The sequence below is a fragment of the Lontra canadensis genome, unplaced genomic scaffold, assembly GCF_010015895.1.
Source record: "Lontra canadensis isolate GAN:19392208 unplaced genomic scaffold, GSC_riverotter_1.0 scaffold13, whole genome shotgun sequence".
Classification (NCBI taxonomy): domain Eukaryota; kingdom Metazoa; phylum Chordata; class Mammalia; order Carnivora; family Mustelidae; genus Lontra; species Lontra canadensis.
The window spans coordinates 27298915-27324403 of NW_022631007.1; the positions used below are offsets into that span (position 1 = coordinate 27298915).

Genomic DNA, 25489 nt, shown 5'->3' on the forward strand with positions numbered 1-25489 from the left:
TTTTTGTTTCCAGTTTTTATTTAAATTAACACATAGTGTAATATTGGTTTCAGGAGTAGAATTTAGTGATTCATCACTCACATACAACACCCAGTAATCATCACAACAAGTGTTGATCTTAATGCCCATCACCCAGTTAGCCCATCCCTCCACCTCCCCTCCAGCAACCCTCAGTTTGTTCTTTATAGTTGAGAGTCTCTTATGGTTTGCCTACCTCTCTTTTTTTCATCCTTCCCCAATGTTCACCTGTGTTTTTTTTTTTTTTAATTCCACATGTGACTGAAATCATATGGTATTTGTCTTTCACTGACTGACTTATTTCACTTAGCATAATGTATTCTTACTCTATCCACGTCATTGCAAATGGTAAGATTTCACTCCTTATGGCTGAGTAATATTTCATTGTGGCATGTGTGTATGTATATATGTATATAGAGATACACATCTACATAAACACCATAGCTTTTTAATCTAGTCATCAGCCGATGGACATTTGGGCTCTTTCCATAGTTTGACTATGTTGATAATGCTGCTATAAATATCGGGGTGCATGTGCCCCTTTGAGTCACTATTTTATGTCCTTCGGGTAAACACCTAGTAGTGCCATCATAAGGTAGCTCTATTTTAAACTTTTTGAGGAACCTCCATACTGTTATTCAGAGTGGCTGCACCAGTTTGCATTCCCACCAACAGTGTAGGAGGGTTCCCCTTTCTCCGCATCCTCACCAATATCTATTGTTTCCCGTGTTGTTAATTTTAGCCATTCTGACAGGTGTGAGGTGGTATCTCATCATGGTTTTGATTTGTATTTCCCTAATGATGAATGAGGTTGCTCATCTTTTCATATGTCTGTTGGCCATTTGTGTGTCTCCTTTGGAAAAATGTCTTTTCATGTCCTCTGCCCATTCTTAACTGGATTATTTGTTTTTGGGGATGTTGAGTTCGATGAGTTGTTTATAGATTTTAGATACTGACCCTTTATCAGAGACATCATTTGCAAATATCTTCTCCCATTCCATAGGTTGCCTCTGAGTTTTCTGACAAGGGTATTTTAGTAGAGTTTTTATAATGCTTGTTTTTGGCTTCTTCCTTCACCACCACCTCCCAAAGGGAGAATCTTTTGGCCACTGTATTATCCATGAGAGTGAAAAGCATTGGTCAAGCTAGGTGTGGTTTGTTTCATGCAGTCACCTGCTATAATGAATGTATACAAGTTATTTAGGCCTGGTGCTAAGCCAGCATGGTCATTTTGTTATTGTTGCTCTTAAGGAACATGCTAATAGCTCAACATCTAAGTGCTGGCTCTGGAGTCAGACGCCTTGGTTTTGAATCCTGGCCCTTCCACTTAATAGCTAGGGGCCTTTACAATTTCTTCATCTGTAAAATGGAGATAATACCATGAGGTGGTATACTTCATGAGGTGGTTGTGAGAGTTAAATGAGATAATAATTGTGAAGGACCTAGGACAGTGTATGGCACATAAGTATTTATAAATATTTATGTTGGTGGGGACGCCTGGGTGGCTCAGTTGGTTAAGCGGCTGCCTTCGGCTCAGGTCATGATCCCAGCGTCCTGGGATCGAGTCCCACATCGGGCTCCTTGCTCAGCGGGGAACCTGCTTCTCCCTCTGCCTCTGCCTGCCTCTCTGTCTGCCTGTGCTCGCTCACTCTCTCTCCCTCTGTCCCTGACAAATAAATAAATAAAACCTTTAAAAAAATTTTAAATAAATAAATAAATAAATATTTATGTTGGTGACCCAGTGTTCACATCCAGTTTCTTGTAACCCAAGAGATACATTTGATGACAATAAAAAAGATAGTAATTGAAAGAGATGAGATTTGAGTTGTGTTTAATTTCACCTCTTGAGTCATTTAGTGAATGAAAGTTAGATGGCAAGCTCATTTAAAATATAAATGCTATATTAAAATCATTTCAAAAGTATCTAAAATAATAAATCAAAATATTAGAGCCTCATTAAGAAAACAAGATAATCATAGCCCAGATGTTATCAAGTCAGAAGCTATTTTGGGAGTGATGAAAACTATAGTGTCCCCAAAGGGAAACACTCTAGGCTGGGCTGGGCTGGGCTAGGTAGTCTCCAGATGAGAAAGGTGTTGGCTCTGTCCTTGGAGATTTCAGAGAGAGGTTGAGAAAGCTGCCTGGATGCTTTACTTTATAGCAAGTCATGTATTCCATTTCCTTCCCCTCACCCCTCCGCCATAGATTTCATTTGATTTAGAAAATAGAAGTATTTTTTTCATATGAAGAATGTTAATAGGATCTTTGAAATGCATTTTTCCTCTTACTTGTATTATTAAAGTAATCTATTCTCTTGGTATTCAAGAAACTGAGTGGTCAACCATATATTTTAATGTTCAAAATAGTACAAAAGGCTGGCCGATCTTTGTCCTCCTATCTTGACCACAGCAGGAAAGTATTAGATGTTTTATGAGCAACATTTTTCAATTATCCTAAATTTTGAAAAACAGTATGCATTGGTAAAAAATGTCAATAAAAACTCAAAACAAGATTAAAGACCCAATTTTCAAATGCTACTTTTTTTTTTATTTCCCTGATGACTTAGCTAGCATTCATTTCCAATTCAAATGGTACACACGTTGACTCGCTGAACAGACTTGCCTCATAGCCACAAAAAGAATTTCTTGACTATGAATTAAAAAAAGCAGCAAACTAATCTTGCATAAGAAAGCATTTTGCACACAAATATACTTTTTCACCAGTCTGTATGAATTATGATGCTCGATGTTTCTGGAGAATTCTTTTCTTCTGAGGCAAGGGCTTTTTTTCAGTCAATCTCTTTGAAAGGTTACTGAACTCTAAATATTGTTGCAGAGAATACAGGAAAAGAATGTACTGGTGGAGACAGGTTCTCCTGTCATGTGCACTGATCAGCTACCATCTCTGCCATCCTATTTATAGCCTCTGGACCTGGCATGGGGCCAATTGCAGAGAAGACCCAAGATCCTTCCTTAATCATGTTTATGTATCTGAGATAGAAAGCAATCACTGCCTTCTCTTTCTGCACAAAAATATATGGCAGATGGTGGTTTGAGATTTTTAGGCTTCAGGATTTCTTTTTAAATCAGTCATCCTTGCCTGTCTTTATCTCTAACTATAGCTTTTTCTTTACTGACACCACAGATTTAATCTCTGATTGAAAAGAAAACATTTAATCTATTAGTTTATCTTCTGGAAACATCTTTTTTAGGTGACAGTAACATTTGAGAGTTGAACTGTGTTTTATACTACTGTTGGCTTGTTTTACTCATTAGTTTGCAGCATACATACGGGCAGCTGTCCGCAAAGAAAAAGGGCTCCCCATCCTTGTAGAACTGCTGAGAATGGATAATGATAGAGTTGTTTCTTCGGTGGCGACTGCCTTGAGGAATATGGCGCTAGATGTTCGCAACAAGGAGCTCATAGGTATGTTCTGGTAACAAGGTAAGTTATAAAGAAAAAGTAACTACATTTATAAAACTACCGGTGCCTGGGTGGCTCAGTCAGCCATCAAGACTGAGATCAAGTCTTGATCTCAGCTCAGGACTTGACCTTAGGGTCATGAGTTCAAACCCCATGTTGGGCTCCACACTGCATGTGGAGCCTACTTAAAAAATAACAATAACCAAAAAAAACTTTTCTTTTGATTTATAAAAATACAACATTTTAAATGATCAGTAGCTGAGTTCTACTCTCTGGTTTCCTGGCATATCTATGTATCCTTTGTGCTATCTATTGACCATTCCTTTTCAGCAGGAGGCAAGCTCATTAATTAAACATTGATCAGGGGAGGGAAATTTTCAAAAAAGATGGCAATTTCAGTTACACGTTACTACATTGCTTGATTTGGTGTGTCTATTTCCCAAAAGAGATTCATATCCTGAGCAATAAGAGAAGTTAATTCTCACTTCTGATTTTTGAGACTTATATCTGCTAATTTAGCAACACTACCATGTTCTAAATTTAAAAAATAATAACATAAATCGTTTGTAGCTTTTCTCTCTCAGATTTGTGTAAGTGTTCATGCTAAGGCAGAACCACTGTCCCAAGGCCATTTCCACACCAGAGCAGGGTCAGGATTAGGCTAAAGCGAGGGAGGCACATAGGGTATAAAATGGTAGGAGGCACCCATCCTCAGAGCTGTCCCGGTGTAGGGTTGGCACTTGCATGAACCTGACACTGAGCACATCTTCAAGTTTGACACCCTCGGCAGCTTGGCATGCTTGCCTCCAAGGCCATTGCCACACTCTCAAGCAGAGTGTAGGGTAAAGATCAGAGACTCTCTAGTTGACCTCAAGTGAAACCCCAGATCTGCTTCTCACTGGCTGTGTCCTGTGAGTGAGCCCACTCAGTTTTAAGTCTTTCATCTAAATTTGAAAACTCTTCCTTAACTCTGTGTCTGAAAGGGAGCTGACCACCTTGCTGTCCTTACCACAGATTTGCTGTGCAACTCAAACAAGAGAATGAAGCAGCTCCTTAGAAAACGCTCCCTGCCAGTCCCACAGCCGATGACCGGCCAGGAGAGAGGGAGGGGAGGGATTTGACAGGATCTTATTTGGAATAGTGAATAGGTATTGAACTCATTAAAATATGCCTGCCCTGGGTGGGGGGCAGGGGGAGATGAAGAACAAGGGCAGTAATATTTACCTTAAAGAGGATTCACTGTGGCACCTTACATGAAAGCACCTACACAGGGCCTGGCAGAATTGCTATTTTAAATTATCACCTAGATTAACCTGCTCTTAACACACCATTCCTTTGAGCCAAATTGTCCCCCATGGAGAGAAAAGCAGCCTCTTCCACACCCTTCATACAGTCCAGCTGGTGCCTGTTGCCAGTACGCATACAAGAACTCTTAGTTCCTGCACTTCCTTGAGAGAAATCCTTTAGGTCCCTAAAGAGATTTTTTGTTTAAGTTATTTAAAAATCTAGTGTTTGGATTTCTTATAAGAAGCACATATAGTTAGGGAATTCCTGATGCTAAAAAAAGAAAGGGTTGACAACATGTGATGACATGTGGCCTATCATTCCACAGCTGGAAGGGAACATAGAGGTGCAGAGATATGGGCCTGCACCACTGAGAGCCAGGACCTCTGGGAAGGACGGAAGTGTATGAGAGTCCTGGCTTCTCTCAGTGCATCCCTGTGTTTTTTGTGAAGGTCCTGACGCTCTTGTAAACTTCTCTCTCCAGCTATGAGCATATTTTTACCCAACTGGAGCACTCTTAAATGGTTTCATGAATGACTTTCTCGTTTCTCTATAAAGCTCCCTTCTTCCCTGAGGTCTAAGCCCCTCCCAGATTCAGTATTCGACTGTAATTCACTCAGTACTTCTGTTCCTAAGAACCATCCCCTTCTTTATCCCTTTCACTCTCTGTTCATGTCCATCACCAGCACTAGCGATGGACTTTCTCTTCGGAACCATTTTTCACAAGGAAACAAAGTTTTGTCACTCTACAAAAATTACTGCATATACTCGACTTGAGTTGGACCAACCCAGCTATCCAGAGCTGCAGGCTCCAAGGGGACCACCGGGCTCACTCGGAGACAGAGTGAGCTGCCTTACCCCAATCTTAGGGGGCAGCTTAAAGTTGTGCCTTAGCAAAATGACACCTTGTGTGTCATGGACCTTTTGGGTTTTCTTGAGTATTCAAAATCACCAATACTAACTTCCATCTGTTCTGAAAACCACATTTATCTTCTGGCTTATAATGTCAACATTGTTTTTCTGCTATTCACAACAGTGTTCACTGTGAGTAAGCCAGAGCCTTCCCTTTGAAATGCTGTAAATTATGCAGTGTGTAGTCAGGGCCTGTCTTCTACTGCTTACCATTGTAATATAAATAGGACTTTAATAAAACACCATTTTGTATCCACTCAATTATTAGCGTAGGAAAAAAAAACTAAGAAAATATTTACTTGAGTTTTAGTTCATTTCTTCTATGTGTCGTGCAATTATTCTAGTTAGACAGTAATTGGCATTGAACAAGCTAGAGATATTTTGGTTTGGGATAGAAGAGAAACTGAATATCTATAAAGAAATGCTTCAATAGCTAGGGAGCTCCCCAGCCTTGTCCTGTCAAGAATTCTGTTATCATTGCATCACCCCTACCAGATAATGTAGCCATCGTTTTAATTCCAAATGTCACTTGTGTCTTGTTAAAAGAAACAATCAGCTGGTATTTACATTCAACTTGATAAAAATGTGTAATGGTACCCAGCTCACACTTAAAGACCCAGAGAGATATAATGAAAAGTATCATGTGGGAGCTTTACTTGGTCCAGCTTTAAAACTTATTTAAAGGTAACTCTTCAAAAGCTTTAAGAAGAAGTTAAGGTATTTTTGATACATAGGAATTCAATTGAGAATAAAACTAGTATCATTTCTTTACTTCTGTTAATGAAAATAGTTCAGCTAAATCAACTTGATTGGTATACCCAATTTTATACACTGATTTACATTTTCTTGCAGTGGCTTGCTGTAATGTTTTATACACCAATTATTTCGTCGAGTGGCACTGTAGTAAACATTAACTTCCCCCCCTTCGGTTATAGTATTTGTCACTTTCTATTTTGCCATGTTATTGTCTTCTGAGGTTCTGTTTTTAAGAGAGAATACACTGTCAGGATCTTTCAATAGCAACAATAACAAAACCCTAGCACCTTCTGAAAGTGGAATGAAATCTTTTGCATTTGGCAGGTAAATATGCCATGCGAGACCTGGTCAACCGGCTTCCTGGCGGCACTGGCCCCAGTGTGCTGTCTGATGAGACCATGGCGGCCATCTGCTGTGCTCTGCATGAGGTCACCAGCAAAAACATGGAGAACGCCAAAGCCCTGGCCGACTCAGGGGGAATAGAGAAGCTGGTGAACATAACCAAGGGAAGAGGAGACAGGCAAGTGCAAGGAGATGAGGAACGAGGCTCTTCTTGCTAGGATTGTCCTGTGATAAGGGCCTTTGAGAAGGAAATTTCTATTGGAAAGGATTTATTCCTGCATTTCTTACACAGTCTCCACCAATGAAAACCTGTTTTGTAGAGAAGGGGCATTTGCAGCCATGTGGCCCCTTTTTTGATATTTACTGGGTTCTAACATCCCGACATTCGTTTTGTCTCTAAAGCCATGTTTGCCTTTGCTGACCCTGGAAGAATCAGAAATGCTATGATGAGGAATATCTGAGGGCACCTTCCGTCTCATCTTTGACTACCCGGGCTCTAGGACCTGTTGTGCAAGAACATCTTATTGAATCCTCAGTTCTGGGACTGAGGTGCCAGTCACCTGACACTCCCAGGTGCCCAAAAAGGATTAAAATTACTGCTCTGCATCAGGGCCTGCTGTGTGGCCTCGGGATGTGCCCAGGGCTGGGATCATACATTTCCCTTTGCTTCTGGGTGACACCTAATTGATAAAGCAGCAGAAGTAGGGATTAGGGAATTGGTGGCAAAAATAGAAGGTTTTGGTTTTTGGTTTTGTTTTGTTTTGTTTGGTCACAGAGCTATAGCAGTTTATAGCAGTTGACTATAAATTTGCCTTAGTATCAGATTCAAAGAATCCTTCAAGAAAGTGGGAAATAGGGCTGTTCAAAGCCTTCTCAATACACAGGACAACAGCCACCTGATCCATAAAATGGCACCTGTCTCCCCACTGTCCACCCTCTTTCCCTGCTCTGTTCTCCTTCACAGCACTGATGAACCCTTGCCTGATATGTTATATAGTGTTTTCTCTAAAGGCCTCTGACTCCCTGAGTAGCAGGGATTTTGTCTTTTCTTCACTGCTGTACCCTCTACATGTAGAACAAAACCTGACCTATGAAAGATGCTTGGTCAGTATTTATTACTTGGCTGAGTGACAGTGCTGAAACTCACATTATTTCTTGTCTAATCTTTTAGTTTATACTTTTGTAGGAATTTCTAAAATAGAAGAATAATGTAGCAAAGCATGTCCTCGTTCCCCCTAAGTCACACCTATCAACATTAACCATATTTCCTGTCAGTCCTTTTTTCTTCTGTATCTTTTTAATCTCATTAGTAATAAATGCACACACACCTTTTTATTTCAGAGGAAATGAAATGTTACAGATAAAGCTAAGGTAATCATAATCACTTCTTGTGCTCTTAAAATTTCATTAAAGGGCCTTCATTTGTGAAAGGCGTAAGAAGAAGCTAGAGAGATTCTGAACTGGTGCCAGAACCTTTGTATATTTAAAAAAAAAAAAAAAAAAAATCTCATCCAGCGTAATCTCTTTTCAAAACAAGAGACTCAGAAAGTCCTGGATCAGCTCAGGTTGGCCTCTGAACACACGCTGATCCTCGCTTAGGAGTCATTCACCAAGTTCACTGCCCACCTGCTATGTACTACAGCAGCAAGCAGATCACACAACAACCCCTACCCCATGGTAGCTTACGTTCCTGAGCACCAGTGAGTAAGAAACACCACCTGTCAGATGCAGATGGAGCAAATAATAAAATCAGGAAAGGTGGTAAGAAAGAAGCGAAGGACCTCATGTGTGGTGGACAGTGGAAAAGCTTAGTGGAAACAGAGCAAGTCAGGAAGAGCTAGGAGGAGGAAATGTAACCAGAAATATAGGACCCTGTGGGTCAGTGTAAGGACTTAGATTTACTCTGTGGAAAACTGAAAGCCACTGGAGACCGTTCAGCAGTGGAGGGACATGGTCTGACTTCCCTTAAAGGGGTGACTGTGACTTGACAAACCTTCCCTTCCACCGAGTAGAGACTAATGATGGCAACAATTGTAGCGGTGAAGAAGCAGTTGATTCTGACATGGTTGAAAGAGTCCATGGAATTTGCTGAGGGATCAGATGAGCAGCAGGAGAGGAGGAAAATGTCAAAGACCCCAAGGTCTTTGGCAAAAAGACAATGGGATGAAATTGCAGTCACCAAAGTGAAGCAGCCTGCGGAAGCAGATTTTTTAGGGAAGACCCAGGTGTTTGTTTTGGACAAGTGGTATTTGAGACCTCTATTAGATATCCACGTGCAGTGTATGGTCAGCAGTAGAATATACTTGAGTTCAGGATAGATGTCCAAGCTACATATATAAATTTGGGAGTCCGTATATAAATGGCATATTTAGAAAAGTGAAATAGGCTAAGATGAATAAGGAAGAATACTGTGGATGGAGAACCAAAGAGGTTCCAGCAAAAGAGCTCAAGAATGGGGAACCAGAGCATACAGAAGAGGGTGTGCTGGAAGCGGAGGGAGGAGGTGTGTCAAGGGTGAGCACACATCAGGGGCTCCTGCTCAGCCAGGGAGGATGAGGACTGAGACTTGTTCAGTTGAACACTACTGAAGTCACACATTTCCGAGAAGATGAGAAATTGGAGGAGCAGAATTAGAGTTATGAAAATATGTAACTCTTTAAAGAAGTTGTGCTATAGAGGGGAGCACAGAAACTTCCTTGCTTTTCTCAAGGGTTGGTTTTCTACTAATAGAACTCATCTCTGCAGACACCCTACCTAGCTGTTTGTATCTTGGTATATAGCTGGCATGCTCCTGCTTGGTCTAGTGTCTCATCGTAGTTCTTGGAGCCAGTGTCTTCTTCTAGCCCTTGCACTGACAGACAGGGAGATGAGCACCAGCAGCACGGCCAGGACCCAGCTGAGAAGGGCATGGCTGTGAGGTATGAAGGCCCTGCAAGGCCATCCCGGGTGTCTGAAATTTATTTCATCTCTGCTTTTTTTTTTTTTTTTTTTTTTTTTTTTTGAGGTATCTCCTTGCTCTCTGGTCCATTTTGAAAATACAAAATTTAGGGGTGCCTAGGTGGCTCAGTGGGTTAAGCCTCTGCCTTCAGCTCCAGTCATGGTCTTAGGGTCCTGGGATCGATCACTGCATCAGGCTCTCTGCTCAGCAGGGATCTTGCTTCCCCCCTCTCTCTCTGCCTGCCTCTCTGCCTACTTATGATCTCTGTCAAATAAATAGTCTTTTTAAAAAAAATAGAAAATTTAGAATAGCTTTGAGTGGGTTGGTCTGAACTGGTTCTAGCCTTGACTCAATGAGGAACCCTGATAAGGAGTCTTGGAGGGGCGCCTGGGTGGCTCAATGGGTTAAAGCCTCTGCCTTCAGCTCAGGTCATGATCCCAGGGTCCTGGGATTGAGCCCCACGTGTCGTTGGGCTCTCTGCTCAGCAGGGAGCCTGCTTCCTCCTCTCTCTCTCTTTCTCTCTGCCTGCCTCTCTGCCTACTTGTAATCTCTGTCAAATAAATAAATAAAATCTTAAAAAAAAAAGGGGGGGGGCGGTCTTGGATGGGAGGTGGTAGTGGAGATGGATGCAGAAATGCCCAACCTCTAGGAACAGACTGTGCCACCCCTGAACTTGGCAATACTCCATCCTTGCTGAAACCCTTGGAATCACTGCAACCCATATCCTGTTGTTTGGAGCAGAGAGCATACTTCCGGTCTGTTCACCTTGCTACTCCTCCCTTTCATGAGAGTTTAACTGAGAAGATAAGGAGAGGAAATCAGATTTTAGATCCTGTGATACACACTTGAAGTCAAATTTTTAGTGCGGAAATGAATTCTCAAGAAGTATTCCATTATCCTTCCAGCTGACTCCCCAAGCACTGATCCACCCCCTGGTGTGGTGTCTGGAGGCCTGTGCTGAGGCAGGAAGCTACACTTCCCGCTGAGGCCACTGAGTTAGGGGAGCAGCTCCTGAGGTGAAAAGCAGTGACTCATGGCCAGCAGTGCTTGAACAAAAGGCCAATATTCAGCAAATGTCTTCAGAGAGGAGAATTTACAACCAACCCTGTTTTCCACATTGAACATTAGGGCACAGATGTACATTTGTTAATGTAGAGGCATAAATGGTAAGGCAATGCAGGTGTTTATATAAAGCCCTATTTATGGGAAAACAGATTAACTCGGGAGGGTTCTCTGACCCTCAGGATGCGTGGTTGTGGTTGCTTTCATCCCAAAGCACCAGCAAGGTCAGCCCCTTGGGAGATACTGGGGGAGGCTAGGGGCTGACACCTGAAAGAGGCCCCCAGCTCAGAGAGTCACTGCTTATCCCAGTCACAGCCTCTCACCACAGACTTGACTGCCTGAGAGCCTCACTTCAGTCCTTGCCACCCTGGCCAGCCCTGAACTTGCCCAACTCCCAGGTACACCGGATCCCTTGGTTATGTTTTCCAGCAGCGGCCCCTGTGCCCTCTGGTCCTTGGAGAGATGGCCTCTTGGCCGCTGGTTTGCAGCCTGAATCTCTGCAAGTGAGCCTGAGGCTGTGCCGCCCACGTTCATTAACATCTTCGCTGTCTCCCTAGATCATCTCTGAAAGTGGTGAAGGCAGCAGCCCAGGTCTTGAATACATTATGGCAATATCGGGATCTCCGGAGCATTTATAAAAAGGTAACTTACAAGAATAGCTCTGGCATAATTAGCATTCATCAGAGCACACATTCATAGTCATTTATTGTAATGAAATGTCATTATTCATTTTGAGAGGTTTCTTTTTCTCTTTTAACTCCACAGGATGGGTGGAATCAGAACCATTTTATTACACCTGTGTCAACGTTAGAGCGAGACCGATTCAAATCACATCCTTCCTTGTCTACCACCAACCAACAGATGTCACCCATCATTCAGTCAGGTCAGTGGGCAAACTCCACTCCTTCGAGGGAACATTTGTGTGACAGATGTCATTTTCCAGCCAAAGAAGACTGAACGTAGACTATTAAGCCTGTCACCTCCAAACACTTAGGAGGTGTATTTGCTTTTCAATCCAAGAGACTTCTTTGGGAATTACATGCCACTGGAAACCAAAGACCCACTTTCCTGCTTCCATTTTAAGTTTATGCAAGTTTACACGTAAATGTTTCCCGAGGCCCTCCACCCCATCTCCCCCAAGGTTCTGCTTCACTAAGTTTGAGAAGGGGCTGGGGACTCCGTGTTTGACAGGCTGGCCAGGTGATGTGGATGCTGGAGTGGAGGAGCAGACTTCGAGAACCACTAGTTACACTTGAAAACAGCTGCCCTGCCTGCCCACTGGCCATACGTTTGGAATCTCCTCCAAAGTGATCTTTTAGTTTTCTTGGTGAGAACTCTTAGAAACAGAGTCCTTTGGACATGATCTTAATACCAGCATTTGGGGGAGCCACAATCTTCTGCACCTTCCTCCTTCCCAGTTAAACCTCCATCCCCTGGCTGTATTCCAGGACTGCCTCCCCACCCACCCCCAGATCCAGGGCTGATGGCAACAGGCCCTACAGGTGGGTTTGCAGGAATTCCCTTTGATGTGTAAATTGGGAATCTTGGCAACCACACCACCTACTTCTTAGTGCCTAATTTAGTAGAAAGAATGTTCTGAGACTCAGACTGGTGGGGGAGGGGGTGTTGGGTTGTTATTTTTTTTAAGATTTGAAAGAGAGAGAGAGAAAGTTGGGGTGGGGGAGTTAGAGGGAGAACTGGGACTCCATCCCCAGGACTCTAAGATCATGACCTGAGCCAAAGGCAGAGGCTTAACCGCCCAGGAGCCCCCAGACTGTTTTTTTATATGTAAGGGCAGAATATTACTACCAAGCCAAGTTCTATAAATTTAATTCCTAACTAAATGAAATAGGAAAAGTAATAAATACCTTTTTTATTTGGCTTTAAATCCCCCATTCTGACATATAAATATTATCTGTTGTATTCAACTGTGCTACTGCTGGCAGTCTTATTTCTCATGTGGACAAATGTGACCAAAAAGACGAATATAAGACTGGCGGTTCCTGCCACATAATTGGACATCTCCACTTGTATGAGGAATTTTTTTTTAATTATCTGTGCCTGCTGCGTATGGTGTATATTTTTATCTTAGTTTTTAAATTTTGAGTTGTTTTCTTCAAAGAGATTTACGCTTGGTTCTTGACATCCTTGCTGAGCTCCCAGGTGTAGCCCGAGGCTGTCTTTTACAAAAAAGCTCAGAATCCTTTAGGGACTCCGAAATAGGGGTGTCAGGGGAAACAAGAGATTTGGCTGCTTAACAAAAGGCATATGTAGTATAGGCAAAAGAATAATTTCAGACTGATGAGGGCGTAGTTACTAAGCAATGAACCTATTTTGAGGACCTCATATGTACACACTGGACAATGCTGATGGGCCCATCCAAGTTCCTAGGTACCTTTTTGGATTCTGTTTCAGAGGTAAGATATAATTCATACTTGTTGCTCCAGTTATGCTAAGGGCTAATCCTCCCATCTCCCAGCGCTAACCTGATGCCTTGCTAATGTACTTGTGGGAGGTAGGTGGGCACGTTCTTTGTCCTCTTACCTTCCAGAAAGTAAGCAAGGTGAGTAGCACACACACACTGCCTGTGCACGTCCATCTTTGTTGAACACACAGTAACCCTGTGTCAGTGAAGGGACCTTTTAGGGAAAATATTTTAGTGTCAGTCTGCCTCTGAAAGCATCAAGGCCTGCAGAACCCCTGGCTGCAAGGCTTGGGGGTGGGGGGCATCTGCTTTCCATTGGGTCAAGTGAACAAGTGACCACTTTTATTTAGAATTAACTTTCGTGCAAGCAAGAGGACTTTTTAATGAGAAAAAAGGAGTATGATGCTTTCCTTCTGTGCAGAAATGTTCAAAAGGAGACCTGTGGGTAGATACTTATTATTACATGTTTGGCTCTAACTGGGATAAAAAAAAAATGTCTGGGGTTTTGCAAGGCTCGGCTTGTTAGCACTGTGAACTTCTTGAGGAGCCAGTCTTACTGAGTTTACAAAATTTCCCTGACAGCTGATCACCATAAAAAGAACTATAAATTTTATGGGCTGGGCACTTATACTCAAACACATTTCAAGATGCAGATATTTTTGAAATAACTAAAAAAATCAAAATATGCCATAAAACACCTATTTACTGAAGAGCTGTCCATAAAGGATAATAGATGGGTGTTTTACAAGCAACGGAACTGAGATCATAAAATAGCAAATGGAACTCTTACATGGCTAATAAGTTATTCTCCCGCAATTGTAAAGACCGACTGGAGTCTCGGAGGCCCACCATTGAGAAGGCTGCACGGCTGGGGCCCTGCGCCCCTAACCAGGCAGCCCGCACCTCAGCTCTTGTGGCAGCTCTGGGAGGGCCATGCTGGCTCCGGGTCTCTCAGCAGCAGGCCTGGGGGTCGCCTTCCCAGGCTTTAGCACTGGCTGCTCTTCAACTCACAGTATCTCTGAGAGCTGATTTTCAGCACCAGCTGCGTGGCATTTCTAATTGCTGACCTTTATTTTTCCAGAGAGGATTTTGCAGAGACACTGACAGTCTGCTTTCTCTTTCTTCTCCTTTCTCGCTCCCTCCTCCTCTGCCTCTCCCTTCAGTCGGCAGCACCTCCTCCTCACCAGCACTGTTAGGAATCAGAGACCCTCGCTCTGAATACGATAGGACCCAGCCACCTATGCAGTATTACAATAGCCAAGGGGATGCCACACATAAAGGCCTATACCCTGGTAAGACGCCAGCTGGGTGTGTGATAGAGTATCTCGAAAAGCCACTCATTTCCAGGCACCCCGCCAGCGGCCTGGGAAGTAGCCCTTGCGTATATTGAGACGGTCCCCCAGCAGCTGACCCCATTCCAGTCTCTCCATTTCCTGCTTCCGGGGTTGTTGCCTTTTCCGCTTGTTTTAAGGAAAACAAGTTAAGGTAGTGGCCTACTGACCACAAATAAAAAGAGCACCGCTTCCAAGAGAGATGGTTTCTGTCTGTCCCCCACTGCAGTCCCTTCGCTCTGCTCCCGCCCTGTCCCTGCAGTGTCTCCCTGTGTTTCCCCTGTGTCAGAACTCTGCGTTCCCGAATGCTTTGCAAGGCCGCATCTCCTAGACTGCCTCATCTCTTAAATTCAAATCTAAGAATGGAGATCAATTTCATTTACATTTTCATAGAAAAGAGTTTGAATGAATAACAAAATATATAATGTGATTCTTCCCGCGGTGATTATATTTTAAGAATAACAAAAATAATGTTGCATAGTATTCGTATTTTTATGTCATTCAGAAAGCTGGGCATCTAATTTATGTAAAGGATGCCAGCCCGAAGAGTTACCAAGATTTCATATTGTCCCCATTCTCAACTCTCTGGCAAATTATAACTACTCTAGAGCTTTCAAATACGGGTGTGACTGAGCTACCACAAAAGAATACTCTTTCCTCAAAAAAAAAAAAACAACCCTATTTATTAAAAAGAAATGAAAGCTGGTGGCAACTTAACAACTGCTGAGGGAGCCGTCTCAGTTGTGCTGTTGTCTTTGAAATTGTGATTTCACAGGACTGTTTACTAATCGACGATTGTTACTATGGCAATTAATAGCTCAGAAAATTGCAGATGCTACATCTCAAACACCAAGCTCTTTGCAAAGGAAATGCACAAACTGAAGTGCATTGTTGCTTCAGATTTGCAGCAGCCTGCTTAATTTTAAAGATCGCCTCTTTAGCCTGCATGCCCTTCTGTATCTTCTTTGCTTGCTTCAATAAACTAATTTGCCTCAAGTATGTTTCATTTTCCTCATTAAAAAAAAAAATCTTTGCTAGCCCTAACAGTACTAGACGGGTAGCCAGTGACATCATCGGGAGTCTGTTGTGGACTCTTGAACAAGACAGCCATCTGATTATCAGATTCTTGTTTTAAAATGTACTTAAAGATGGCAGACACAAGACTGTGCCCCCATGTGGCCAGACTGCTTAGAACACGCCTGTGCCTGCTCCTTCCGGGACCCAGGACTTTGGATCCTACCTGTTCTGAAGGCAGGGAGCTTGTTCTAATATGTTTCCCTTCCCCCATCTGACCCAGTGCTCTAGCTCAGAGCCCTGAAAAGCGATGTCCATCGGCTCAAGGAGCAAGGCCTGGTTCAGAGCCAGCCAGGGAAACCTTCACAGGTATGCACAGCTCCCCACAGTGACCAGAGGTTGAGAAGACAACCTTTTTGGATTGGTATTGCTTTTTGGTGAAACACACACATGACTTATCTTTGCCATATCCATTATCCCCTAACAGCCCTGAGGTGAGCAGCTGCCAAGCTAGATCCGGGGAACTCAGACGGCTGCCTGTCCCGGTCTCCCCTGGTACTGGGAAAGGCAGGCCCTGTCAGGGACTGCACCAGCCCTAGTGCAGGGAGCCCACACAGCCTAATGGCCCGGAGTAATGAGCACTAGTTTTAATTTCATAAAATATTTTCTTACAGGCTCCAGCAAACCTTCACCAATTTACATCAGTTCCTATTCCTCACCAGCAAGAGAACAAAATAGACGGCTACAGGTGAATTTGCAATACCATTTTTACAGAAGGCCGATTAGCAGGGATCAACACCGTAAGGGGTCCGCGCCGGTTGACCTACCAGAGCTGGCCCAACACAGCAGGGGCCGAGGAGCTTTCCCTGGGGATCTCTGCTCCTCAGAAGCTCATCTGTGGTTTAAGCAAAGCACTTCCACAGTAGCCTCATGTGCTTGAGTACTCAAATCCATGCTGCTGAGACCACCATTGCCACTGATGGGATCACCTGAGAAGTCTTTAATGCATAGTCTTTGCCCAACAATCTCCTTTTCCCACTCTTTTTTTCTGTTAACGTCCAAATTCTCTTCCATCCTCTGGGTGGAAAAAGGTGGTAAGCACACTTCATTCTCTCATCTCACTGTTCTTTTCTGTACATCTCATTTCCCATCTTCATGACTCCCTCCACATCCAAGCATCTGTGGTTTGAAAACACTTGAGTCCGTGGCCAGGTCTCCATTAATCTCAGAAGTCCAAGGGAATTCGGCCTTACTGGGGTGGACCCCATTCTCCATCAGAGTGGGAACTAATGGTAGTGGCATCCAAGCTCTGCTTTCATGGGGCCTAAAATTTTTATCGGTCCTTTTTTTTTTTTTTTAAGATTTTATTTATTTATTTGACAGAGATCACAAGTAGGCAGAGAGAGAGGGGTGGAAGCAGGCTCCCTGCTGAGCATAGAGCCTGATGCAGGGATCAATCCCAGGACCCTGGGATCATGACCTGAGCCAAAGGCAGAGGCTTTAACCCACTGAGCCACCCAGGCGCCCCTATATCAGTCCTTCTTGATGCCATGCTCACATAGGTTATCTGATCTCTTCTTTTACCTTCCAATAATACAAAGGTAGCTAGGGTTTTCCAAACAACCCTGCATCCTGAACTTCAGATAAGGATACTTATAAGACCTCCCTCCATTTCATCATCTTTTCTCTGTAGATGGAAAAAAAAAGAACTTCTCAAATTATTCATAATTTATCCTATAGTTTTTTAAGTCAGGAGAAAAAAAATCTTAAAATCATAACTAACTTAAAAAGGGAATTTAGCTCTGAAATGCTTTTAATGTTAGAATGAATTTAGTTTCAGAACATGATGTTTATATGTACATGGTGAATTTGTTACATCTTACTAAGTGGGGGGTTTTGGGCATGATCAAGAGGGAAAACAGACATTAAGAGCCATGACAGTTTTTCTCCAAACATATTTAAAGAAATTAATGTGAGGTCAGAGATGAGATAAGGTAACACAAAAGGAAATTAGGGGAGGGTACCCTGAGGTGAATGCCCACATGGATTTCACCTTGCTTTCTTACAAATCTATTAATCCTGACATGGGGAAGGTGTTTCCTTTAGAACTATTTGCTCACGTGTCTCTCTCTGAATTTTATTATCCTGCTGCCCAGAGATTGCTTACTCCTTTAACAATACCTCACATTTCTTTTAAAACTGAGGGATGGATTCAATCTTCATCTCTGAGGTAAATGTTTTAAAGGATGGTTCTGTACATACACAACTATCTGAAGCGTGAATATCCAATCTACAGTCAAATTCATGATGTACTACTCATGGTTCCCTGTGTCAAAGCAAAAATCAAGGCCATCCTTTCATTGGGCATGCCCAGGTAACAGGCCACTCCACAGCAGAGCACAGGACTGGACCTCTAAGGGGGAAAGAGGTACCAAGGGGCCATCTTAGGCTCTCCAGAGACACCAACTTCTAGAGGCCCTAGAACAGGACTTGAACAAACTCTGCCAGCCCACTTGTAAACATAGTTTAAAATCCTTACACTCTAATAGTAAATCTACAACATGTACCAGAAAGAACTCTGAATCATATATGCACAAATATTAAATACTGCTTTAAAAATATGAAGCAGGAAACCCACATTAATTTCCCTTAAACACATATTTCCAAAAATTGCTTTCATTTATTTGCTTTTTCATTTCATCAACAGCATCAACAGCTGTATTATAGTCAAGATGACTCCAACAGAAAGAACTTTGACGCATACAGATTGTATTTGCAGTCTCCTCATAGCTATGAAGATCCTTATTTTGATGACCGAGTTCACTTTCCAGCTTCTTCTGATTATTCAACACAGTATGGACTGAAATCGACCACAAATTATGTAGACTTTTATTCCACAAAACGACCTTCTTATAGGGCAGAACAGTACCCAGGGTCCCCAGACTCGTGGGTGTAGCATCAAGATGCTCGATAGAGGAACTCTTCTTTCTAACCTTGTTTGGATTGAGATGAAAAATCCATCTTGCTGATTTGCTGATGAAATGTGAAAGTGAAATGGAAGGACTGAGTGAAGAGCATATTTTTTTTTTTCTTTTTTGAGGAATCATCAGGGAAGTAAGGAAACCTTTGGGAGAGAGGACTTTCTAAGCTTTATTTAGGTGTTAGATCTAATTACTTGTAGATTCTGTAGTCGGGTGAAGGTGTGGGCAATGTGATGAGAGGTTTGAGAAATGGGTGAAATGAGTCGGGGGATGTGTAGGTCAAATCAAATTAAGGATGATTTTTTTAATGTGAATAAAGTTATGTTCTGATAGTTTGTACAGAAAAAAATAATAAAATGGATGCCCTTCATGTTTTATTGCTATTACTAAATGTCAAGATTGTATGCTATTATGTCTTGTAAATTTCTTTTGTTGGTGTAAATATGGAAATGCCACATTGGTTAAGTGCCATCATTTGTAATGCAGTGTGTCATTTGAAAAGAGATTTGAAGAAAACTGACAGCTTAAAAAACAAATGGGAAACCCAAGGAGTTGTTAGCAATTAAAAACAAACTATAACATCCTTTGTTTTCAAAATGAATAGTGTACCTTTGAAGCACAAAGTCCAGTCTGGTATAGAAGCGCCATGCCCATTCCCTGCCTTTTTCATAGGACACTTCACTGCCATTTTCTATGCACATGAAAGAAAAATAAATGTGGAAATTTCATCCTTGGAAATTTGTTCCCTGTTCTTTTTTTTATTTTCTGTGTATAATATGGAAAAGCACATTCTATAAATGTGAACCTAACTGCATGTTGGAAATAGCTTAAATATATCTGAGTATTATGGACTTTCCTAGTTTTATACACTTTATGAGAGGGACCATACCAAAGAATGAAACTATGAAATTTCCTCATCTTTATCTACCTTAGTATTTTTATTTGGAGGAACCTGTTTTGAATCTAACGTACTTTTTTTTTTTTTTTTGGTCTTCAGACTGCTGTATGTATTTAACACAGCTTTTCACCTGAATGAAATTACATCTGGTAAGGCAAGCCCTAACTAAACTGACAATGACTCCTTTGGGCAGTTTTTTTTTAAGAACTCAATAACTAGGTAAAAATAACGGTTGGGCACTTAATTAGCCGACACCAATGCTGGAAACTAAAACAAATTCTAAATAATTATTTTGCTGAATGATTTCATGAGACAATAATCCCTGGATTAGAGACAGAGTGGAGGAAGACCCACATCCATGAAAGGGGTTCCAGTAACCAAGAAGCATTACTTGTAAGCTTTTTCTCCATTTGTCGAGACGAGGGACACAAGCCCCAGGAGGCCTCCTAAGTCATACAGTTTTTACCCTGGATCTTACATGGCAAACAGCCCATATGGCAAGTCAAACCCAGAGCTATTGACTGAGTTCAGTATATCCTGCAAATGAGGTATAAATCATAGATTAGAACGTGTGCTTATATTTGTGAGTATATGGAAGGAGATCTAGAAGAAAAATGCTTTCTCTTGTTGATGGACTGCAGCCCAAGATTAGAATCCAAAGTGAAATGAAAATCCAACTACAAACAAATATTCCTAAAGTCTGTCAGTGGGGGACTTTCTGACCTGCATTCCTTCCGAAATGACCCACAGTAAGACTGCCCAGCTGCCCCAGGCCTCGCATACCCTGGCAGATTTCAGCAAACAGCCCTCTAGATGGCAGACACTGCCAGACTTCCCCAAGGAAATGGCATTAAAACTGTTGAGATCTCTGGGTAGCCATCTGTGCTTTGAATCACTGACTTCCTTGAACCTGACATCTTCATGTCTGGGTTGAAGGCCCTCTCTCGAGGAGTCAGGAATACAACAGAATCTATAGCTGGCATGAGCTAAGTGACAGTAACTGACTATTGCTTTTAGTGACCTCATATGTCTTTGGGTAACTTAGTGGACCCAGGTCCCTAACTCTTGACAGGCAGCATTTCAGAAAACATCCAGATTTGGGTTACAAAGAACTCCTCACTTGGGCATCCACTCGGACCTCCTAATGGGCCAGAAAGAGGCCTGTGAGTAAGGAATGGGCAGAAGATCAGATGCCCGATAAGGCTCCTTCCTTGTGACTAGAGATAAGAAGCTATGGAGAGCCTGAAAGATACAAAACTGTATCACCGATCAAAAAGCTAATCCCACTCTCCCTTCCAAAGTGTAAGAATAAACAAGCTCTGCTATAACCAAGTTGACTTCTTTTTTAAAGATTTTATTTAACAGAGAAAGACAGAGCATGAGCATGAGCAGGGGGGAGGAGGCAGAGGGAGAGGGAGAAGCACACTCCCCACTGAGCAGGGAACCTTACCCAGGGCTCGCTCCCAGAACCTGAGATCATGACTCAAGCCAAAGGCAGACACTTGGCTAACTGAGCCACCCAGGTGCCCCCAAAGTTGACTCTGCATTGCTGCCCTTCCGTTACAAGATAGCATACAGAATTCAGCCCCCTGGAAGAGGTCTGTGGTTCTGCTCAGTGCAGTTTCACTTGCATCCCTCAAGGTCAGAGCTGAACTGAGCCAATGTTGGTGAGCTAGACCAGTGTGTCTTTACCCTGACTGCACTTTAGAAGCGCTTGGGCAGCTTTCACAACTAGGAGGGCCTTATCCTGACTAACCAAAAGCACAAGAAATGGGGTCCAGGCACCAGTATTTTTGAAAAGTCCCCTAGATGACTGTCATGTGCAGTCAAGGTGAAAGCCACTTGGCCCACATGCCATTACCCTCTACCTTCCTGCCCTGTGACCTGACATTTTGGTTTTCGGAATTTCAGGTGTGGAGTTTGCCTGGAAAAGTGACAGAGATGTGGAGTATCATAAGTGATTTTAAACATGAAATGTGAAAGGTGAGGTTTTCTTTCTTGCCAGAGTACATTATCTTTTGCTTATGCACTATTTAAAGTTATGTCTTTTCAAGCCCAAGGATGTTTCATGAGTATCAGAAATGTTGACCTTACAGACCGATTAATTAATACAATAATTAATCCCTGGCCAATATTTGGCTGTCCACATGACTAATTATTGCAGTGAAATACCAATAGTTCAATTCCTCGAGCACACACTGTGTGCTCTAAGTATCACATATATTATCATTTATCCTTTATAGTGACTGTATGAAATCTGTACTAATATCCCATTTTACAGATCCTAAAGCACCCATGGAACGACTTGCTGAAAATGACACAGTCTGTAAGTGGCCAAGGCCAGATTAGTACCATGGTCTATCTTAACTACGACACCAGTGTTTTTAAAATTCAGTCATTTGAGTTCCAACTGAGCTCTTAGTTAATGAAAAATATTCGTATTTGTCTTTAATTTTCCAAAGGAAACTTTATCCCTGAAGGAAAAACCATCACCTGCCATACCTAAAAAGTCACCATAAAAATGAACACTTAATTACTAAATACACAAATTTCCAGGGACCACCAGAATTCACTGTCCACCACAACTGGTATTACATGCACCATGTTTTGGGAAAGTTGGGTCCTGATCAGTCTTGGTGTGTATGACAGTTTAGGTGGGCTGAGAACTCTCCTTAGGACGTTCTGAGTCATGCCTCTGAATATAGGCCCATTGAAATAAAATCCTCCACAAGATAACCCTTTTGTTGGGGGGACTCAGTAATACATTTAAAGCATCACAGATCTAAATCCACTGGATGGTGATGTTATTTCTATGATTAAATCAGATTATAAGGAAAAAAATATTTGTAAACTTGGCCCCTGCTGTTCACTTCACTAGATTTTTTAAAAGTTGTTTATAACAGCATGATTCATAATAGGCAAAAACTGGAAACAACCCAAATCTCCAACAGGAGAATGGAGAATGGTACATTTATGTAATAGAATACTAGTCAGAACTAAAAAAGAATAGCCACAGATACTTACAAGAATGGATGATCCTATTTCAATATCAGGTAAAACTTATCTATGCTCGTAGAAGTCAGAACCATTATTGCCTCTGCGGGTGGATACTGACTATAGAACTTTTGGAGATGATGGAAATGTTCTATATCTTGATTGGGGGGGCCTCTTACACAGGTATATACACTTATCAAAAGTCATGAAAATGTTCACCTAAGATCTGTGCATTTTATCACATGTAAGATTTATTCCAATTTAAAAAGTTATTAACATTTGTCTTAAAAGGCACTAAGGAAATATGTGATGACATTGTCTGAGGCTTAGTTTTATGACTTAGAATCAGAGTGATTACAGAGTTGAGAAAAATCTGATTTATAAATTTTAAACTTTCCAAAATTACCAACTTAAGATGTGCTGTTAGAGGTGGTCAGGGAGAGGATGTGAATACCAACTGACTTGAGAGCTGGACCTAAGCAATCAGAGGCCCCTGATCCCCTTCCCAAACATCCTTAGAATAAGCATTCTGCTTGCCTTCACCACCCTAGAAGCTGCTGCAAGGACACAGCCTTGAGATAGTAATGTGGCATTGAGGCCATCTGGATGGCATATGTTACTAAACCCAGTTAAGGGTTCTATATAAACTTCAAAGATTCTGGTGGGCAGGTGCAGAGATCTGCTCATTTTGTGGCCACCCAAGACAAGCCTCATAAATTCTCTTGCTTATTAAATCTGTCACCTACATATCTGGATGGTCCACCTCTTCAGTCTCTCCTGGCCCTCCATCTACAGGGGACCATTTGCAGACCAACAAGCAGTTTCTCAAACAAAAGATTGTAGTACAAAATTCTTTGTAGTTATATACACGAAGTCTATTTAAAAGCTGACAGTTTACCAAAGTTAAACAGAGTTCTAGAAAATCCATATTTAAAAAGCACTATATGGGAATGTCTTTTGAATGAGCCATGCCTATACAGATTTACGTGTGTGTTGACAAGAAAGTAAGTTGAGAAGTAAAACAGGCTCATATTTAAAAATGTTGCCTAGAGAGAGAAGTGTGTCACCCCTTTTACCTAATGATCCAAAGAGAGGTGTAAATAAATACCTCATCCACCTCAGTGCCTCCCAAGGCACAGGGAAGGAGTGTGGGGAGAAAGTCCTTTCAGCAAGGTACCAGAGAGGTGTCAGCAGCAAAACAAAGAGGTCAGTGAAATCAGAGGCAGAGCAGCTAATGGGACTTTTAACTCTACAAATGCAGAGCAGACTTTGATTCAAAAAGGATCTTTGCTGTAGGTCAGGAGATCCTTGCTAGAGAAGTAGAGAACAGTCTTACTCTTAATTAGAATGCCGCTGGGGAGGGAGCTGGAAGAGAACAAAGGATGCAAACCATGTTTGGAATTCTCTAGCCGATTTCCACCCTGATGGATAGCTGCCCTTTGCTAGCCTGTGCCAAGGAATGGACTCAGCCTCAGAGAACTATGTGCAGCCCTGAATGGCCATCCCTACACAGTAACAATTCTCCACTGGTCCTTGTCAATTCTGCCTCACTTTAGAAGACCATGACTTTTGTCTCCAGCTTCACTCACCCTTGTGATGGCAGTTTGCTGTTATGCATCTGCCTGATGGCTTGACTTGACTTGCTGTCTTGATGAATGCACTTATTCAGGACAATCCTTCAAGGCTGTAGAGACAAAAAGGAAATTATTAGCAAGCAAATTATGACTTGAATTGTATTCAAGTGCCATTCCCTGTTTTATGTCAGCAGCTTTGCTGGAAGCAGCTGGCATGTCCCATAAGTGGCTGTTTGTGCCTATTGCTGTTGCCTAATTCTAACTCAAAATCACTAAAAAGCATTTTGTGCTATCATAATTGTCTGCATGAGCCATAACTAACTCTTTCATTATTAAAGCCCATCCAATGGTTGGGGGAATTTTGATAAAGACTTCATAATACAATGGACTATTTAACCCTCCATTCACAACCCAGTGATTCCAGAGCTGACCAATGCACTACCTTATAAAATACAACTAAACACAACTTGTGCTGGGTCAACAGGTGTAATTCTGAGCTCAATGGGAAAATATCCAATTCTTCCCTCAGAAATCCCCTATAGGGGCTCCTGGGTGGCTCAGTGTGTTAAAGCCTCTGCCTTTGGCTCGGGTCATGATCCCAGGGTCCTGGGATCATGCCCCACATCGGGCTCTCTGCTCAGAAGAGAGCCTGCTTCCTCCTCTCTCTCTCTCTGCCTGCCTCTCTGCCTACTTGTGATCTCTGTCTGTCAAATAAATAAATAAAGTCTTAAAAAAAAAAAAATCCCCTATAACTGTTCGTTTGCTCCCCCAGAGGAAACACCCCTGAAATTTACCTTCATTTGCTGGCAATAAAATGTAACATGTTGAGCTTTGGCCTTGATGAGCTGCCATCCACTGAGTACTAATCTAATAAAATGACTTCAGGGAGGATGACATCCCTCTAGTATCTCTCTTCAGAGTTCTTCAGAGACAGTGGCTGTCCCAGCCCAATGCAAGGAACTCTCTTTCCTTCCCAGGTACAAGAATGAGTAGAATGAGGTATGCCCAGCTTCCTAAGAACTAGAGGAAAAAATTCAATCCAGATGGACTCCAGGATGGAAATACCATCATAGGAGGAGACCTGGCCATTATAGAGACGGCTGTGCTGTGAGGGATGTATTTCAAGATTTTACAAAACTATTTTCTGAAGACAAACCAGGAAGCACATTCTATAGCTAAGTGATTAAAATATTTACACGTCCATCAACATCACTGCAATTACGTCTAGACTTAGTAACCTGTAGGCTCATTCTTATCTGTAAACTGTGGTCGAAAGATAACGGTGTGTTTATTCAGTTTGCAAATAATTAGATGCCTCCTTTTTCATTTTTCTCTCATGTGCCATACTTTTTAATTGTTTCTTTGATAATTAACTCTTCTATAAAGAAAAACTATCAACAGAAAGGTGAGGTGGTATTGAAACTCTTCAAGCCTATAATTATAAAACATCTTAATTGGAGAAAAGCTGGTCCAATACCACTTGAAATTCCTAATATTGTCCTCCAAGGCCACATCACTGAGTCATAGTGGCGATGTA

General features: G+C 42.1%; 1 protein-coding gene and 1 long non-coding RNA gene across 9 annotated transcripts in view; one reads left to right on the forward strand and one right to left on the reverse strand.

Annotated features, from left to right (window-relative positions):
- Positions 1–19224, forward strand: part of PKP4 (plakophilin 4) — a 241930-nt gene extending 222706 nt beyond the window's left edge. For 4 of the 8 annotated variants that reach the window (XM_032857862.1, XM_032857863.1, XM_032857865.1 and 1 more), the window contains exons 16-22: positions 3294–3444; positions 6718–6913; positions 11293–11377; positions 11501–11618; positions 14324–14452; positions 16180–16253; positions 18213–18461. In XM_032857862.1, the coding sequence (XP_032713753.1) occupies positions 3294–3444; positions 6718–6913; positions 11293–11377; positions 11501–11618; positions 14324–14452; positions 16180–16253; positions 18213–18461 (1002 nt within the window). Of the gene's footprint in view, positions 1–3293; positions 3445–6717; positions 6914–11292; positions 11378–11500; positions 11619–14323; positions 14453–16179; positions 16254–18212 lie in introns of all 8 variants that reach the window. The other 4 variants (XM_032857861.1, XM_032857868.1, XM_032857866.1 and 1 more) reach the window with 4 other exon arrangements.
- LOC116867890 lies at positions 16638–24041 on the reverse strand. Its single transcript, XR_004382681.1, has 2 exons — positions 23968–24041; positions 16638–16684 (listed from the first exon to the last, which is right to left on the reverse strand). It is a non-coding gene; the product is annotated as an uncharacterized LOC116867890 (long non-coding RNA).
- Positions 24042–25489: the final 1448 nt, after the last annotated feature.